The following is a 17813-nucleotide window of genomic DNA, read 5'->3' on the forward strand; positions in this document are numbered from 1 at the left end:
CAGCTAGAGAAACAGGAATAGCAGTTTATTCCCTACAGCAATAAAGTTAAGTCTTTGAAAACCCTGGAGCACCTGCTATGTGGAAGGAAGGGTGCTAGGACCAGCTGCAGGTTTTCGCCGCTGCTTCTTTCTCTTTGGGGCTGGGCTGGGTGTAAGTCCTGGCACCAATGCTTTGGTCTGTGAAGCTGAGCTAGAAAAAAAGTAAAGAAATGAGATGTGACCCAGTTCCAGGATCGTACAGGCAGGTTCCCACCTCACTCACCTTGGTATCTCCTCCACCCGTTCGAGTACAGCAATGAAGAAGCCACCAGTGAGTGTGGTCTCAGGGGAGGCCCGGAGGCAGTGTTCAGCTCCTGGAAAAGTGCTCAGGCCTCGGTGGGGCCAGGAAGGTAGGGCAGGAGCTAGCCTGTGGAGAAGAAATAGCAGACTTTGAAGTGAAAGAGCAGCTCCTCCTTCCTGAGCCCTTGGTGGATTAACCTGTTACCTGAAGGTGCCCGAGCTCTGCTGCAGGGCATCTCGTACTACATCTTCATTCTCTTCCTGGCAAAGGGAGCACGTGGAGTAGACAATGCGCTGCAAGGAGGGGAAAGTGAGCGCATGGCAGAGGGCGCGCTGCTGGAATCCTGCCAGGGCATGCAAGCGTTCCTTGCTAGGGGTACCTGCCCCAGGCTCCTCCAGCTGTCTGGTCAACATACCTAAGGAAAAGCGTGTGTCAATTCTAGACCTTTCCAGGCTGCCTTAATAAATATTAAAATCTGTACTTTAGAAACAACAACATTTGCCCAGGGACACGAGGTATAAAAAAGAACTAAATCTATGACCACAATGAACTATAACCCCTTCAGCTCTAGGCTCCTCTGGATCTGTGAGCCCCTCTGCCACACCTGCTCCCCATCTCACCAGAGCCACTACAAGAAGGATCCAGCAAGATGTACTGGACCTGGCGGTAACGGTGGTCTGAGGGTGAGACTGCCAGGAAGTCCTCCTCGGCTAACTCGCAGCAGGAGACTCCTGCCCGGGCCAGCAGGGTAGCCATAGACGCCAGCCGCTTGGCATCCAGGTCAAAGGCAAAGATCTTCCTGGGGAAAAGGTAGAGTAGAGGTGAGCTAAGGATTTAGGGAGCATCTAAGAGCCACTGGTGAGGGGAGAGATGACTTTCCTCAGAGGAAAACTTGATTCACATGCAGCGCACATGCTTCAAAGAGGCTTATCCGCAGTTCTGCCATGTATTGCTACGATGTACATGAAGTCAGGACACACAGGAAAGAGTGTTTAAATGGCCTACAAAGGGCTGGTGATCAGAGGTGACTGGCCAAGGATCCTGCCCTGGGTGAAGGATCCATATCACACCTGTAGTCCAGTGGGCGGTATGGCCTGGGTCATACAACAACCTGCCCCCAGTCCAGAAGTCCCTTGTTCTCCTTACAAAACACAGCATCAGGTCCCATCCCTTCCCTCCGCCTCCCACAGACCATGGCACTCACCCTTGGTTCTTCAGAAGAGCGGCCAAGTGACTGGTCTTGTTGCCTGGGGCAGCACATGCATCAATGACATGGGACCCTGGTGGAGGAGCCAGCAGCATGGCAGGGAGGCAGCTGGCCTGGTGAGCAGAGCACAACTGCTGGGTGAGCTGAGACCCCAGGCCTGTCACTCTCTTACCTGCTCTTCCCTTTTCCACTCTTCTTCCCTACCTTGTCTTGCAGGATGAGGTGACCAGCCTGGTACAGGGGATGTTCGTGCAGATCTGTCTGGGCAGGAAACACAAGCAGCTCTGGCAACAAGGGATCCAGAAGAAAACATTTCCCCTTCAGGGCCCTTATGTCATCGAGGCTGTCAGGAAAGAGGTGAAGGACAGGGAATAAGAACTATTAGTTCAACATACATTTTCTGAATTCCTCGACACTGGGCACGAGGCTGGATACTTTACAAGCTTCCCCACATTGTACTGCCCAGTCATGCAACAAGTATTTACTTCAACTGTGAAAAAACAGCCTAAAAAGATGGAGGCAGCAGTTAAAGGAATGGATTCTCAAGCCAGGCAGTTGCTTCAGGATCCCACCTCCACCATTTATTAGCAGCAGGAGCTTGGGGAAGTGACGTAATCTTAGCCTCAGTTTGCACTTCCATAAAATGGAAAATAGCTACCCCAGAGGGTGGTTGTGTGATTAAGTGAGTTAATACATGCAAAATACTTGTGAATAAGTACTTGGTGCAAATTAAGTACTGGATAAGCATTAGTCATTACTATTAAAACATAACCTTGGGGAAAGGGTATTATTTTACAGGGAGGAGAGAGATGCTGAGAAAGTGAGACCTGAGCTGATTCCTGATGGACAAAGAGTTCTGTGACAGAGAGGGTAAAGCTATATTCACTATAACTTTCCAAGGGAGTATTATCTGCTCCATTTGATGAATGTAGAAACAAGCCTAGCAAATAACATGCCTCAATTCAGAAAGCTATCAAGTGGCAGAGGTCAAATTCAAACCCAAAGTCCTTCTCTACTTTACCACCCTGGTCTCTAAACAACATGCTAAGAGGCAGCAGAAGGAACATGTAAGATACACTGGTGGAAAGACAGAACAGAGAAGGCATCTCATAGTTGCCAAAGGACAAAACAGGAGGTGGAATGTGATAGTCCAGTGGTAGGGGTAGCATTCTGGGCAGGAAGCAGCAACTGCTGCTGCAGCACCAGGTATGTGGAGCATCATGGCAGATGGGCCTGGAGGGGAAGCAGGAGGCACAACCCAATGGAGAACCAAGAAAGGGTTTTTGGCAGGCCAGTAACAGCATCAGATCTAATTTTAGAATTTTCTGCAGTCAAGCTACAAAGTGAGAGAGGATGGACGTAAGGAGGCTGGTTTAGGAGATTCTTTGGCCAGTCTTGATAGGAAATGATGAGGGTAGAAACCCAGGCAATGTCCAAGAGGATGAAAAGGAATGGATTTGAGAAAGATGCTAAAAGTAAAGGACTGCAGGGAGGAGTGACATATCTAGGATGATTCCATTTCTGCTTGGGCAGAATACTTAGAAATGGTGCTATTCATTAGGTTAAAATAGAGTCAGAGTTTGAGGTAGAAGATGAATTCAGTTTGACACATGCTATGATTGTGTTGTCTGTGGAACATTCAGATAAACCTGAGGATAAGAATACAAGAGAGGGAAACGGACTTTGGCCCAGTGGTTAGGGCGTCCGTCTACCATATGGGAGGACGGCGGTTCAAACCCCGGGCCTCCTTGACCCGTGTGGAGCTGGCCATGCGCAGTGCTGATGCACGCAAGGAGTGCCATGCCACGCAAGGGTGTCCCCCGCATGGGGGAGCCCCACGCGCAAGGAGTGCGCCCGTGAGGAGCCGCCCAGTGTGAAAAGAAAGTGCAGCCTGCCCAGGAAAGGCGCCGCCCACACTTCCCGTGCCGCTGACGACAACAGAAGCGGACAAAGAAACAAGATGCAGCAAACAGACACCAAGAACAGACAACCAGGGGAGGGGGGGAAATTAAATAAAATAAATAAATCTTAAAAAAAAAAAAAAAAAAAAAAGAATACAAGAGAGAAGCCTGGACTGAAATCACCATGTTAGAGCCGAGAAAGAACTGAGGAATACTTTAGAAAAATGGACGATGGGACTTCCAGTAATATCAATGTTTAAGGAATGCGAGGAAGGTAGGCCTTGGAAGGAAACGGAGAAACTGCTGGCAAGTAGAAAGAAAAACCAGTGTCTGTAATCACGACCACCCAGCCCGTCTCTTCCCACAGGATGGATCCCTATTTCCCCAGGCCACCCCTGCTCATGCACCTTCCTGGATGAAAGCAGCCTAGAAAGGCTGCCCAAGCTCTCACCTGGAGGCCCGACCCTTGTAGGAGAAACCCTGTCTCTTGAAATAATCAACTGCATCATCACAGCAAGTCTTGAGGGTGTTCACGCGCACAAAGCGAGGCACCTGGGAGGCTAAGAAGCACTCAGCAGTGAGGAGCAGGACCACCGCTCTCCCCGCTCCCATCCCCGGGGGGCGGGCTCCATGCAGCTCACCTGGGCCAGGCCTGGATCCCACTTCCAACAAGTCCTCATTCCGGCTCACACCCCGGTGAACTTTGAGCCGGGCCAACTCAGCTTTCAGCCTTGCCTGGTGCCGGGTCAGCAGAGGCTTCCACTTGCCCCCACCCCCTCGAAAACCCCGGCCCAGCAACAACTCATACACCAACACCTGGGGACCGGGAAAGGAAGAGAAAAAAACTAAATACTAATGCCTCCAATAGTGTCGGAACTGGAAATCTGAACTGACCACCTGCCCAGTCCCAGGTTAAAGATGAGGTACACTGTCCAAAATCTCAGGAAAAAATGAGAAGTGGGTACAGGATCAGAACCTGGTGTCCTGCATCCCAGTCCTGGGCTCTTTTCAGGTGGATCCTCACGAGCAGAGCCCGGGATTCCAACCCTTCTCGTCAACATTCCCCTTTGGTTTCAAGACTTTACGCCATAGCTAAATTTGTCCTCATTTAAACCTTCGTACAAGGCTAGAAGTTTACAAAGCATTTTCATCCCACCTTAATTTCTAACCCAGTGAGGGGACCCTCATACTCAGTTGAGAAGAGCAACTTGCTTGAATTCACACCGTGAACGGTCGCAGAGCTGGGGCCAGGTTACAGACCCCTGACCCTCGGGGCTCGCGTCTGCGGGGTAAGAGGGGTTCTCTCCCTGGCCCGGCCCCGCCCCACCCGTCACCTTGGCCAGGTGTGGCCGCAGCTTCTTCTCGACGCGAAGGAGTCCGGCGCTGGCGATCACGGCGTCCAGCACCGCGGAGTAGCGCTGCGTCTCGCACACCAGCGCGTACAGCTGCTTCACATTCTGCGCGCCCGAGAGGAGACACGCTAGGCCGGGGAGCCCCGCCCGGGGCTCAGTCACCCGCCGCCGCCCGGGCCGGCCCAGCGCCACCGTCAGCCCCGGGCCCCCGGGACCTCGGCCCCTGGACCCCACCCCTCCTGCGCCCGGGTCCCGTTACCTGGAAGCGACTGCCGTACACCAACCCCTTGATGGAGCCCTGGCGGTTATCGACGCCTGCCAGCACCGCCGCCGCCGCCGCGTACAGCGCCATGCTTCGCTCGCGCCCGGCTTTACGGCTCCGTCGCAAAGTGCGCTTGCCTTACGCCCGCTTTACGACTGGCCCCAACCTTCCAGATTTCCCGGGTCGAAGGGTAAGAGTGTTTTGGTCTCTGGAGCTCCGTACTGCGGTTTAAGTTCCCCAGGAGGCGGTTATCAGTTCACGCTCCTGCCAGTATAAGGGATTCGAATTTGGGAGCCCATTTTCCCACTTCCTCGTAGCTCCTCGATATTTTCTTTCAGTCTTCGCAAAGCTGGTAGGGAAACAGCGGAATTTTACCGGTGTCTTAATTTGTTATTGAAGTTGAACATAATATGTTTATTAGGTATTTGTATTTTTCCTCTTAAGATAACTCTCTTTTGCTCTCTTCCACCATCCTTCTCTTAGTGCCCTTTAAATTTTTCATAGTTTGTTTGCCTTTTAATGTGGTTTATATTTGTTTTAGACAATGCCATGTTTTCATTTTAAAAATCCTTTTTGTGGTTTCTGCCTTTGATGTCACTCTTGAAAGCCCTTTCCCACCTTTACAAAGTAGAAATAACCACTAATGTTTTACTCTACTATTATTGTAGCTTCATAGTAATTTTTATAATTACATCTTTAACCCATTTTTAAAAAAATTTTTATCTTTTTTTCCTCTATTTTTAAAAAAATATGAGGTCCCCATATACCCTCCATCCCCTCACCCCACTCCTCCCATATCAACAACCTCTTTCATCATCATGGGACAGTCATTGCATTTGGTGAATACAGTTTGGAGCACTGCTGCACCACATGGATAATGGTTTACGTTGTAGTTTACACTCTCCCCCAGTCCATCCAGTGGACCCTGGCAGGACATACAATGTCCAGCATCTGTCCATTTAAAATGTAAACATATGATGTGAGGAGGGCTGTAACATTGTTTCCAAATGGCTACTCTTTCATCCATGTAATGACTGTAATGATTCCTTTATAGGAATGTCTTCCCTATCCTGAACTCTGGGAAGACAGGGGTGTGCGGTATTTGCCTCTGTGTCTCCAGCCCCCAGTGCGGTTACTAGTACATAATAGGTGCTGTTGGTTGAACAAATTTAATACACTCAACACACATGTATCTCAAACACTGGAGTAGACTTACCCCCGTGGAATAGAATAATTAACCTTCCTGAACTGCATTGCCAACAGCACATGTGCAAGGATTTTACAAAAGGTAACTCTAGGTAACTTCTTTTAATGTGTCCACTAGAAACCTTAAAATTATATATGTGATTCATTATATTTCTATGGGACAGCACTGCTTTAACATCTCTGCCCTAAAAATGCCTTCCTTTAATCCCACTGTCTCTCAAACTCACAATCATGTCTCTTCCTATCAAACTTTTTAAAAGAAGAACCAGAAATCACTGCCTTTACTTCTTCATCAGCTGCTTTAAAAAAAAAAAAATTATCGTGGTAACCTATGTAACATAAAATTTGCCATTTTAACCATTTTTAAATGCAATTCATTGGCATTAGTTACATTTACGATGTTGTGCTACTATCACCACCATCCATTACCAACAATTTTTCTTCACCAAAAATAGAAACTCTGTATTAACTAAGCAAAAACCCCATTCCCCCTTCTCCCAACCCTTAGTAATCTCTAGTCTACTTTCTGTCTCTATGGATTTGATATTCTAGATATTTCATATAAGTGGAATTATATGTTAGTCCTTTTGTGTCTGGCTTGCTTTTCTTAGCACATTGTTTTCTGGGCTTATCTGCATTGTAGTGTGAATCAGAACTTCATTCCTTTTTATGACTGAATAATATTCTGTTGTGTATATATATACCACATTTTGTTTAGCCATTCATCCAGTGATAAAAACTTGGGTTGCTTCCACCTTTTGGCCATTGGAGTAATGCTGCTCTGAACACTGGTGTACAAACGTGTGTTTGAGTTCCTGTTTTAAAGTATTTTTGTGTATATACCTTTAAGTGGAATTGCGGGTCATATGGTTATTCATTTGACTTTTTGAGCAGCTACACCATTTTACATTCTCACCAGCATGCATGAGGGTCCCAGTTTCTCCACTTTCCTGCCAACACTTATTTTTGTTTTTTCTTTTTTTTCATAATACTATCCTAATGAGCATGAAGTGATATCTCACTATGATTTTTATTTGCATTTCCCTAGAGGCTTTGGGGGCATTTGTCTGTCTTCTTTGGAGAGAGAACTTTCTAGTCAAGTCCTTTGCACATTTTTTAATTGGATTTTTTGTCTTTTGTTTTTGATTTGTAGGAGTTCTTTATATATTCTGGATATTTAGCCTTTATCACATGCTATTATTTTGACTTCTGGAGATCTGCCTTCAGCCACACTCCACTGAGTCCCATTCCTCTCAGACCTTTCCTGCTCTACTGTGGTTTCACAGTCCTGCAGAGCATACCCTTTGTTGTCTAGCTCTCTCCCTTTGACTTCCATGGCCTGCTCCTGGCTGGCATACCCACCCCATTTCTTTAACCATGTCTAAGTCTCCTTGGTCACATCGTCCAACCTACTCACTATGTTCTGGCATTCCATTCACTGCCGTCCTTTTTTTTTTTTTTTTTTGGTTAAAGATTTATTTATTTATTTATTTCTCTTCCCTTCCCCCCAACCTGGTTGTCTGTTCTCTGTGTCTATTTGCTGCGTCGTCTTTGTCAGCTTCTGTTGTTGTCAGCGGCACAGGAATCTGTGTTTCTTTTTTTGTTGTGTCATCTTGTTGTGTCACTTCTCCGTGTGTGCGGCACCATTCCTGGGCAGGCTGCACTTTCTTTCGCACTGGGCGGCTCTCCTTACGGGGCACACTTCTTGCGCGTGGGGCTCCTCTACATGGGGGACACTCCTGTGTGTCACGGCACTCCTTGTGCTCATCAGCACTGCGCGTGGGCCAGCTCCGCACGGGTCAGGGAGGCCCAGGGTTTGAACCGCGGACCTCCCTTGTGGTAGACGGACGCCCTAACCACTGGGCCAAGTCTGCCACCTCACTGCCTTCCTTTTAATCAATCTGTGTTCTCCCTGGGCAGTCTCACCCACATCCACACTATCTTTATCACTACATAATAAAGTTCTTATGCACAAAAGAGGCACTGGTGAACTTCCCTAGTCCAGTCCGCATCCCCTCTCCAGCTAGAGCTGTCTCTCCATGAACCTAGACCCCAGAAACTTCTCCTCTGCCTCTATTCCATTTCTTTCAGCTCAAATGCTAATTCCTACTTGAAGAATTAGCAGCGCTTTCCTCTGCCCTCTCTTTATCAGATATGTGTCTCAGTTAAGACCTTTTGGTTGCAAGACACAAATGCTAACTCTGGCTAACCAAAAAAATAGGGAGCTATTGAAACTTCTGGAAAGATGGAGGATTAGAGAGACATAGGATCCACTTCTTTCCCTGAAAAATAGAGGACAAGCAGAAATGGTCAGAAAAATAAGTTGTTTTAGGGTTTAGGGTACCAGGAGAAGGCTGGCCACCACCCAGAAGAAAGAGGAGGAAAGGAAACAAATCTCAATGGGAAAACTCTGTGAGTAAAAGCTACAGCTGACAGTACCCGTCCCCTCCACCCTTGGAACAGACAACTTTGAATCTCCAGCATCTGGCTGGCAGTTATGGACAGAGGGGGCTGCAGGGGTCCACCTCCCCAGAAAAGGGGAAAGAGAGGGATGGAGCCTAAGGGTGATTCAGTCTTTGGCCAACAAATTTGGTCTGCTGTCTCCCATGAGCCCTTCTATGCCAGAGGGGTGGGGTGGGGGAGTCAAGGTACCATTGTTTGCCCTGGGAGCCTACAGGGGATGAAAGAGAGCCACTTTTCACGAACGCTCTCCCTACTGAGGACATCATCCCACTGTTGAGGATGCAAAGGGGAGTGGAATTATTTCCTACCAGGGTAAAGGGAGGGGACTTCCTGCAAAAGTTGGAGAACAGCCTCTGAGTTTGATCCGCAAGGCTCTGAATAGCCTTGAGGCAGGATCTTCTGTCACAGTGTTGTAGTTGGGCTTGCAGTGAACACATTTCTGACCAGAGTCTGAACTGAGAGGGTTGCTGAAGAGCACCATCTGCTGGTGGACAAAGGAAGTGCATGAGAGAAAGTTTAAATAAGAGGCTTTTTCTGCCTTTAGGGCCTCCCTCCCCAAGGCCTTTGAAAGTGGGTCTGCAACCCATTACTGGGTCCATGGCCCTGAATTGAGCAACTAAACAGGCATAATCCTGAAGAGCTAAAACAGGGTGAACCAAGTATCAAAGAATAGCAGTAACACACAGCCTCCTGTCACTAAATCCCTACACAGGAGAGAGAAATTGATCATCAGAATAGACTCACAATCATAATCAGAGGTGGGAAGCGGACTTGGCCCAATGGGTAGGGTGTCCGTCTACCACATGGGAAGTCCGTGGTTCAAACCCTGGGCCTCCTTGACCCGTGTAGAGCTGGCCCATGCACAGTGCTGATGCGCACAAGGAGTGCCGTGCCACCCAGGGGTGCCCCCCACTGGGGATCCCCATGTGCAGGGAGTACACCCTGTAAGGAGAGCCACCCAACACGAAAGAAAGTCCAGCCTGCCCAACAATGGCACCGCACACACTGAGAGTTGACACAGCAAGATGACACAACAAAAAGAAACACAGATTCCCGTGCCGCTGACAACAACAGAAACAGACAAAGGAGAACACACAGCAAATGGACACAGAGAACAGACAGCTGGGGCAGGGGGGTAAGGGAAGAAAAATAAATAAATCTTTAAAAAAAAATTACAAGCTGTACTAAGGAAATGGAAGATATGGTCCAAGCAAAGGAATATATTAAAGCCCCATATAAGTCACAAGATTTAAGGCACCTATTAATAATTAACAAGGTTCATACAAATCTCCTAAGTCATTTCAATGTGTTGAAAGATAATACGGCTGAAGAGATAAAGAACCATTAAAGACACTGGGCAAGCACAAAGAAGAATTTGAATTAAAAAAATAACAGCTTATGGGAGTAAAAAACAAAGTAGATGAGATAATAACACATTAGATGGAAGAAATTATATCACTGATGTGGATGCAATGGCCACTAGAGGTTCTGAGGTAGGGAGAGGAAAAACAGGTGTAATACGGGGGCATTTTCAGGACTTGGGAATTGTCCTGAATGACATTGCAATGACAGATAGAAACCATTATACATCTTGCCATAACCTACAGAATTGTGTGGGAGAGAGTATAAACTACAGTGTAAACTATAGTCCATGCTTGGTGGGAATACTCCATGTATTCCTCAATTGCAATGAATGAACCACACTAATGAAGGATATTGTTAATGTGGATAAATGTGGGCAGTGTGGGGAGTGGTGCATATGGGAATCTCCTATATTTTTTATGTAACATTTATGTAATCTAAATATCTTTTTAAAAAAAAAACTGTTGTTAAAAAAAAACATAAATTAGAGGCTTATCAGATTAAAAAAAAACACATTTAAGGCAGAGAAGAAAGAATAAGTGATACAGAAGACAGAACTGCTGAACTTGAAGAGAGAGATCAGAAAGAAAATAATGGAAAAAATTGAACAGGGGCTCAGGGAGCTGAACGGTACCTCAAAGCACAACAACAGATGTGTCAGGGAAGTTCCAGAAGGAGAAGAGAAGGGAAAAGAGGCAGAGTATTTGAGGAAAGAGTGGCTGAAAATATCCCAACTCTCATGAAAGAAATTATTTTATATGCCCAAGAAGTACAGTGTACCACAATCAGAATAAACCTGAATAGACCTATTCCAAGACACATACTATTCAGAATGCCAAACATCAAAAATGAAGAGAAAATTCTGAGAGCAGCAAGGGAGAAGCAAACCATCACATGCAAGTGATGTCCGGTACGACTTAGTATGAATTTCTCATCAGAAGCCATGGCGGCGAGATGACAGTGATATGATATAATTAAAATACTGGAAGAGAAAAATTGTCAACCAAGAATTCTCTATCCAGAAAAATGTCTTTCAAATAATATGAGTTTAAAATATTCACAAAAGGAATCTAAGAGAATTTGTAAGAATCCACCTTTGCAGGAAGCATTAAAGGGAACCTTATAGTCCAAAAGAAAAAGACAGGAGAGAGGCTTAGAGGAGAGTGTAGAAGGGAACACTATTAGAAAGGATAACCAAAAGAGTAAAAAGACAGATGAAAATAAGATATGGCATGTGAAAGTCAAAGAATAAAGTGGTGGAATTAAATAATGCATTTACAGTAATATCATTGAATGTGAACGGATTAAACTCCCCAGTCAAAAGATACAGATTGACAGAATGGATTAAAAACATGAGCCATCCATATGCTTTCTACAAGAAACTCACCTTAGATCCAGGGATACAAATCGACTCAAAGTAAAAGCTTGGAAAATGATATTCCACGCAAACAGTAACCAAAAAAGAGCAGGGGTAGCTATACTAATATCATACAAAACAGACTTTAAATGCAAAAAAGTTGTAAGAGATGCAGAAGATCATTATATATTAATAAAAAGGACAATCCACCAGGAAGATGTAACAGTCATAAATATCTATGCACCTAACCAGGTGCCCTAAAATATATGAGACAAACTCTGGCAAAACTGAAGGTGAAATAGACATCTCTATAATAATTGTTGGAGAATATACCTGTCTACATATAATAACAGGAGTTAAAAATGCTGTTTGACCTAAAGTAAGGGGGAAATGGAAAAGACAAATGAGTTCATGTGGCTATGAGTCTCTAAACAAGAGTCTGGAGTTTGTCAGAAGGATTGCCCTTATGCACACCTGAGCAGAGTCTCAGAGATAGATAAAGTAGATACAACCCCAGATATTGGTCCTTTTGAGGGCTAAAGAGACCCACAGGTTCTATGGTCATGGCAGATGGGGTTCACTGCCATGCCAGTTGGCCCTTCTTTGGACCTGGTGTTTCTGCGTGATGGAGCTGGACTCAGATGGGATCTCTTTTCACAAGCCTTTCATGCTACTTTACTGGAATTGTAGTTGGTGCTGGGGCTTAAGATATATCTAGGGGATTTGAATCTCTGGACTGACAATATAATAGCCAGGCCCTGAGCCTCAACAGACTTCAGCTCCTATATTCTGATTTATTGGACTTACCCCACTCAGCTAACATGGAATTGAAGAATGTCAACCACCACACCATGGAGCCTAGAGTGCCTACAACTGAAAGCAGGAGGATTGCATCCAATATCCACGTGGAATCTAAACCCCCTCTTGACATAGATGTGGAATGGACACAACCAAGCCAAGGTCCACAGGAAGGAGGAATACAGTAAGGATCAGAGTGGACTTAATGATACCCTATTCATGAACTATTGTGGTTAATAATCAAGAAAATGTGGCATGGTGTGGAAAAAGTGGCCATGGTGGCTGCTGGGGATGGGGAATGGGAGGAAGAGATGAGATGTGGAGGCATTCTTGGGACTTGGAGTTGTCCTGGGTGGTGCTCCAGGGACAATTGCCAGATGTTGTATGTCCTCCCATGGCCCACTGGATGGAACGTGGGAGAGCGTGGGCTATGGTGTGGAACACGGGACATGGGGTGCAGCGATGCCTGGAGATGTACTCACCAGACGCAATGGGTGTGTCATGATGATGGGGGAGAGTGTTACTGTGGGAGGAGTGGTGGGGTGGGGGCAGTGGGGGTGAATGGGGACCTCATTTTTTTAATGTAATATCTTTAAAAAAATGGATAAATTGAGTACAATTGGGGTGAAAAAATTGTTGGAGACTTCAGCACCCCACTCACATCATTAAATAGAACAACTAGTGGGAGGCGGACTTTGGCCCAGTGGTTAGGGCATCCACCTACCACATGAGAGGTCCACGGTTCAAACCCCGGGCCTCCTTGACCTGTGTGGAGCTGGCCCATGAGCAGCGCTGATGCACGCAAGGAGTGCCCTGCACACAGGGGTGTCCCCCGCATAGGGGAGCCCCACGCGCAAGGAGTGCGCCCCGTAAGGAGAGCTGCCCAGCACGAAAGAAAGTGCAGCCTGCCCAACATTGGTGCTGCACACACGGAGAGCTGACACAAGATGACGCAAGAAAAAAGAAACACAGATTCCCGGTGCCTCTGATAAGGATAGAAGCGGTCACAGAAGAACACACAGCGGATGGACACAGAGAGCAGACAATTGGGGGGAGAGAAATAAATAAAAATAAAATAAAATTTAAAAATCCTAAATAAAAAAAAAAAAAGAACTAGACAGAAGATCACCAAGGAAACAGAGAACTTGAACAATATGACAAATGAGCTAGACCTAACAGACATATACAGAACACTGTATCCCAAATCAGCAGATTATTCATTCTTCTCAAGTGCTCTTGGATCTTTCTCCAGGATAGACCACATGTTGGGTCACAAAGCAAATCTCAATAAATATAAAAAGATTGAAATTATACAAAGCACTTTCTCAGATTATAATGGAATGAAGCTGGAAATTAATAATAGAAAAGAGGGAAATTCGCAAATGTGTAGAGGCTAAACACGCTCCTAAACAATCAGTGAGTCAAAGAAGAAATTGTAAGAGAAATTAGTAAATGTCTTGAGACAAATGAAAATGAGCACACAATTTTGTTAAAAACTTATGGGAGGGAAGCAGATGTGACTCAACCGATTGGGCTCCTGTCTACCATATGGGAGGCCCTGGATTCGCGCCCCAAGGCCTCCTTGTGAAGGCAAGCTGACCTGAGCCTGTGGAGAGCTGACGGCCCACGGAGAGTTGGCACAGCAAGATGATACAACAAAGGGAGACAAGCAGACCCAGAAGAATGCACAGCAAATGGACACAGAGAGCAGACAGCAAGCAAGCAACAGTGGGATGGGGAATAAATTTTAAAAAAAACTTATAGGATACAGTAAAGGCAGTGCTGAGAGGGAAATTTATAGCCCTAAATGCCTATATTAAAAAAGAAAAAGAGTTAAAATCAAAGACCTAACTGAACACCTGGAGAAACTAAAAACAGAACAGTAAATTAATCCCAAAGCAAGCAGAAAGAAGAAATTATTGATTAAGATTAATTATTGATTAAGATTAGAGCAGAAACAAATGAAATTGAGAACAAAGAAAAAAAAAATGAACAAAACCAAAAGCTGGTCTTTGAGAATATCAATAAAATTGACAAACACCTACCTATACTAACAAAGAAAAAGACAAGACTCAAAGTCAGAAATGAAAGGGGTGAAGTTATGACTAACCTCACAGAAATAAAAAGGATCATAAGAGGATTTTATGAGAAACTGTATGCCAACAAATCAGACAACCTAGATGAAATGGAAAAATTCCTAGAAACACACAAATAACCTACATTGACTCTACAAGAAATACAAGAACTCAACAAGCCAATTACATTTAAAGAGACTGAATCAGTCATCAAAAATCTCCCACTTGGAAACGGATATGGCTCAAGAGATTGAGCTGCTGCCTACCACATGGTAGGTCCGGGGTTCAGTTCCTAGTGCCTCCTAAAGCAGATGAGCAAGACAGCAAGCTGATACAACAAGATGATGTGACAAGAGATGCAAGGATGAAAACATAAAGCAGGGAGCGGAGGTGGCTCAAGTGATTAGGTGCCTCCCTCCCACATTGGAGGTCTGGGTTCAGTTTCTAATGCCTCCTAAAAAGGAAGACGAGCACACAACGAACAGACACAGCAAATGCAAACAACAAGGTTGTGGGGAGAAACTAATAAAATAAATCTTTTTAAAAAAATCTCCCAACAAAGTCCAGGACTAGATGGCTTTACAGGTGAATTATACCAAGCATTTTGAAAAGAATTAACACCAATCCTGTTTAAACTTTTCCAAAAAATTGAAGAGGAGGAAAAATTATCCAACGCATTTTTTTAGGAGGTACCAGGCATTGAAGCCAGGACCTCATACGTGGGAAGCAGGCACGTAACTGCTGAGCTACATCTGCCCCCCAACAAGAGTTGGCCTTTTGATTTGTTTTTTAGCAAGTACCGGGGATCAAACCTGGGACCTCATACATGGGAAGCAGCTGCTGAACCACTTGAGCTGCATCTGCTCCTACCAACACATTTTTTTAATCAATTTTATTTATATACACTAATAAAGCATACAATCCATTCAAAGTATATAGCCCGTGATATTTGATATAATCACATAGTTATACATTCATCACTTCAATCATTATTAGAACATTTTCATTATTAAGGGTAGAGCTTTTTTGGTTTGTCTATTTTCTATGATTATTGTGATATTGGAATTATGAAATGTTCCAACACATTTTATGAAGCCGTCACCCTAATACCAAAGCCAGATAAAGATACTATAAGAAAAGAAAATTTCAGTCCAGTCTCTCAAATGAACATAAATGCAAAAATTCTCAACAAAATACTTGCAAATCAAATCCAACAGCATATTAAGTGAATTATATGCCATGACCAAGTGGGATTTATTCCTGGTATGCAAGGGTGATTCAACACAAGAAAATCAATTAACAGAAATATACCACATTAACAAACTGAAGGGGGAAAAACCACATGATCATTTCGATTGATGCATTTGACAAAATTCAGCGTCTTTTTTTGATAAAAAACACTTTGAAATATAGGAATAGAAAGTTCCTTAATATGATAAAGGGCATACATGAAAAACCCACAGTTAACATCATATTCAAAGGGGAAAGGTTGAAAGCTTTCCCAGTAAGATTGGGAACAAGATAAGTATGCCCACTGTCACCACTGTTATTCAACATTGTACTGTAAGTTCTAGCTAGAGTGATTAGACAAGAAAAAAAAAAAAGGCATTCATATAGGAAAAGAGGAAGTGAAACTCACTTTTCACAGATGACATGATCCTATATTTCGAAAATTCTGAAATGTCTACAACAAAGCCACTTGAGCTAATAAACAAGTTCAGCAAAATGGCAGGATTTTGTTAACAGTATGCTTGCTATTATGGCCAATATATATATGTTACTCCAAATACATATTCATATACCTTGTAACTTAGTGACATTAATTGAACATTTGTATGGGTATTTGTGAAGTTGTTTGCATCAGTCTTTTTTTTTTTTTCATTTACATTTAAAATTCCAGCTTAAGGGACAGAGCAGCCTTAGTTTTCAGGAAGAGAAATCAGAGGTGACAAGTTCTTTCAGCAAAGACCCAATTATTTATTTGCCATTTTCCAAGGTGACCGACTCCCAATTACATGGCTATGTGTGACTGATAGCCTGCTTCATGTTGTAGGCAGGGAACTCTCCTAGGTTGGTGTGAGCTGAGCTGGGACAACAGACCCCTCTGGTCCCTTCCACTCCTCATCTTTCTTTCAGAAACCAAATGCACAGCTTTGCTCTACTATGGAAATTCTGCAATCAACTATTAGATATTTTTTAAATATTCAAAAGTGGAGTGGGGATGGGGGGAACAGAAACCTTGATCAACACACAAAAATCATTAATGTTTCTGTGCACTAGTATTGGACAATCTGAGGAGGAAATTGGAGGGGAAATTCCATTTACAATAGCAACAAAAAGACTCAAATATCTAAGAATCAATTTAACCAAAGAAGTACAGGACCTATATGCAAAACTACAAAACAATGCTAAAAGATATCAAAGAGGACCTAAACAAATGTGAAGATATTCTGTGTTCATGGATTGGAAGACTAAATATCATGAAGATGTCAATCCTACCCAAACTGATTTGTAGACTCAATCAAAATTCCATCTTCCTTTACAGAAATAGAAAAGGCAATTTACCAAATTTATTTGGAAAGTAAAGGGTACCTGAATAGCCAAAAACATCCTAAAAAAGAAGAGCAACGGGGGGGGGGGGGGGGGGGGGAATTTCACTGCCTGACTTTGAAACATATTACAAAGCTACAGTGGTCAAAACAGCATGGTATTGACATAAAGATAGACACATTGATCAGTGGAATAGAATTGAGAATCCAGAAATAAACCCTCGCCTTTACAGTCAACTGGTTTTTGACAAACCTAACAAGTCCATGTTACTGGGACAAAACAATCTCTTTAACAAATGGTGCTGAGAGAACTGGATATCCATAACCAAAAGAATAAAAGAGGACCCCCATCTCACTCCCTAAGTAAGAATCAACTCAAAATGGATCAAAGACCTAATTATAAAAGCCAGGACCATAAAACTACAAGAAGAAAATATAGGGAAACATTTTAAAGATCTTGTGGTAAGTGGTGGTTTCTTGGACCTTACACTCAAAACATGAGCAACAAAAGAAAAACAGAATAAATATGACCTCCTCAAAAAGAAACACTTTTTGCACCTCAGAGGACTTCATCAAAAGGGTGAAAAGGCAGCCAACTCAGTGGGAGGAAATATTTTGAAATTACATATCTGATAAAAGTTTAATATCCATGATATATAAAGAGATGCTACAACTCAACAATAAAAACAACCCAGTAAAAAAATGGGCAAAAATCTTGAATATTTTGTCTAAAGAAGAAATGTAAATGGCAAAAACACATGAAAAAAATGTTCAACATCACTAGCAATTAGGAAAATGAAAATAAAAACTACAATAAGAATCATTTCACACCTCTTAGAATAGCCACTTTTAAAAAGACAGAAAACTACAAATGTTGGAGAGGATGTGGAGAGAGAAGAACACTTATTCACTTTTGGTGGGAATGTAGAATGACACAGCCACTGTGGAGGACTGTTTGGCAGTTCCTAAAAAAGTTGAATATAGATTTGTCATGTGACCAA

At 43.8% G+C, this 17813-nt stretch overlaps 1 protein-coding gene across 2 annotated transcripts; it reads right to left on the minus strand.

Moving 5' to 3' along the window:
• Positions 1 to 4: 4 nt before the first annotated feature.
• On the minus strand, positions 5 to 5125 carry NSUN5 (NOP2/Sun RNA methyltransferase 5). Of its 2 annotated transcripts, none has more exons than XM_012522799.4 (10): positions 5000 to 5125; positions 4723 to 4845; positions 4030 to 4204; positions 3840 to 3948; positions 1692 to 1830; positions 1485 to 1600; positions 941 to 1079; positions 485 to 573; positions 263 to 406; positions 5 to 190 (listed from the first exon to the last, which is right to left on the minus strand). In XM_012522799.4, the coding sequence occupies exons 1-10, from the start codon at positions 5090 to 5092 to the stop codon at positions 76 to 78; spliced, it is 1242 nt and encodes a 413-aa protein (XP_012378253.1). In that variant the 5' UTR covers positions 5093 to 5125; the 3' UTR covers positions 5 to 75. The 2 variants fall into 2 exon arrangements, with proteins under 2 accessions (XP_012378253.1, XP_004452182.1); XM_004452125.4 differs by having other exon boundaries at positions 485 to 695; positions 901 to 1079.
• Positions 5126 to 17813: the final 12688 nt, after the last annotated feature.

Source organism: Dasypus novemcinctus, chromosome 23 (assembly GCF_030445035.2).
Source record: "Dasypus novemcinctus isolate mDasNov1 chromosome 23, mDasNov1.1.hap2, whole genome shotgun sequence".
Taxonomy (NCBI): domain Eukaryota; kingdom Metazoa; phylum Chordata; class Mammalia; order Cingulata; family Dasypodidae; genus Dasypus; species Dasypus novemcinctus.

Excerpts from the sequence above, each read along its gene's own strand:
- NSUN5 (XM_004452125.4), bottom strand. The coding sequence starts at position 5,092 with ATGGCGCTGTACGCGGCGGCGGCGGCGGTGCTGGCAGGCGTCGATAAC. Across the intron at positions 3,949-4,029 it reads GGGATCCAGGCCTGGCCCAG|CCTCCCAGGTGCCTCGCTTT; the intron begins GTGAGCTGCATG and ends AGTGCTTCTTAG. Across the intron at positions 407-484 it reads CAGAGCTCGGGCACCTTCAG|GCTAGCTCCTGCCCTACCTT; the intron begins GTAACAGGTTAA and ends TCTTCTCCACAG.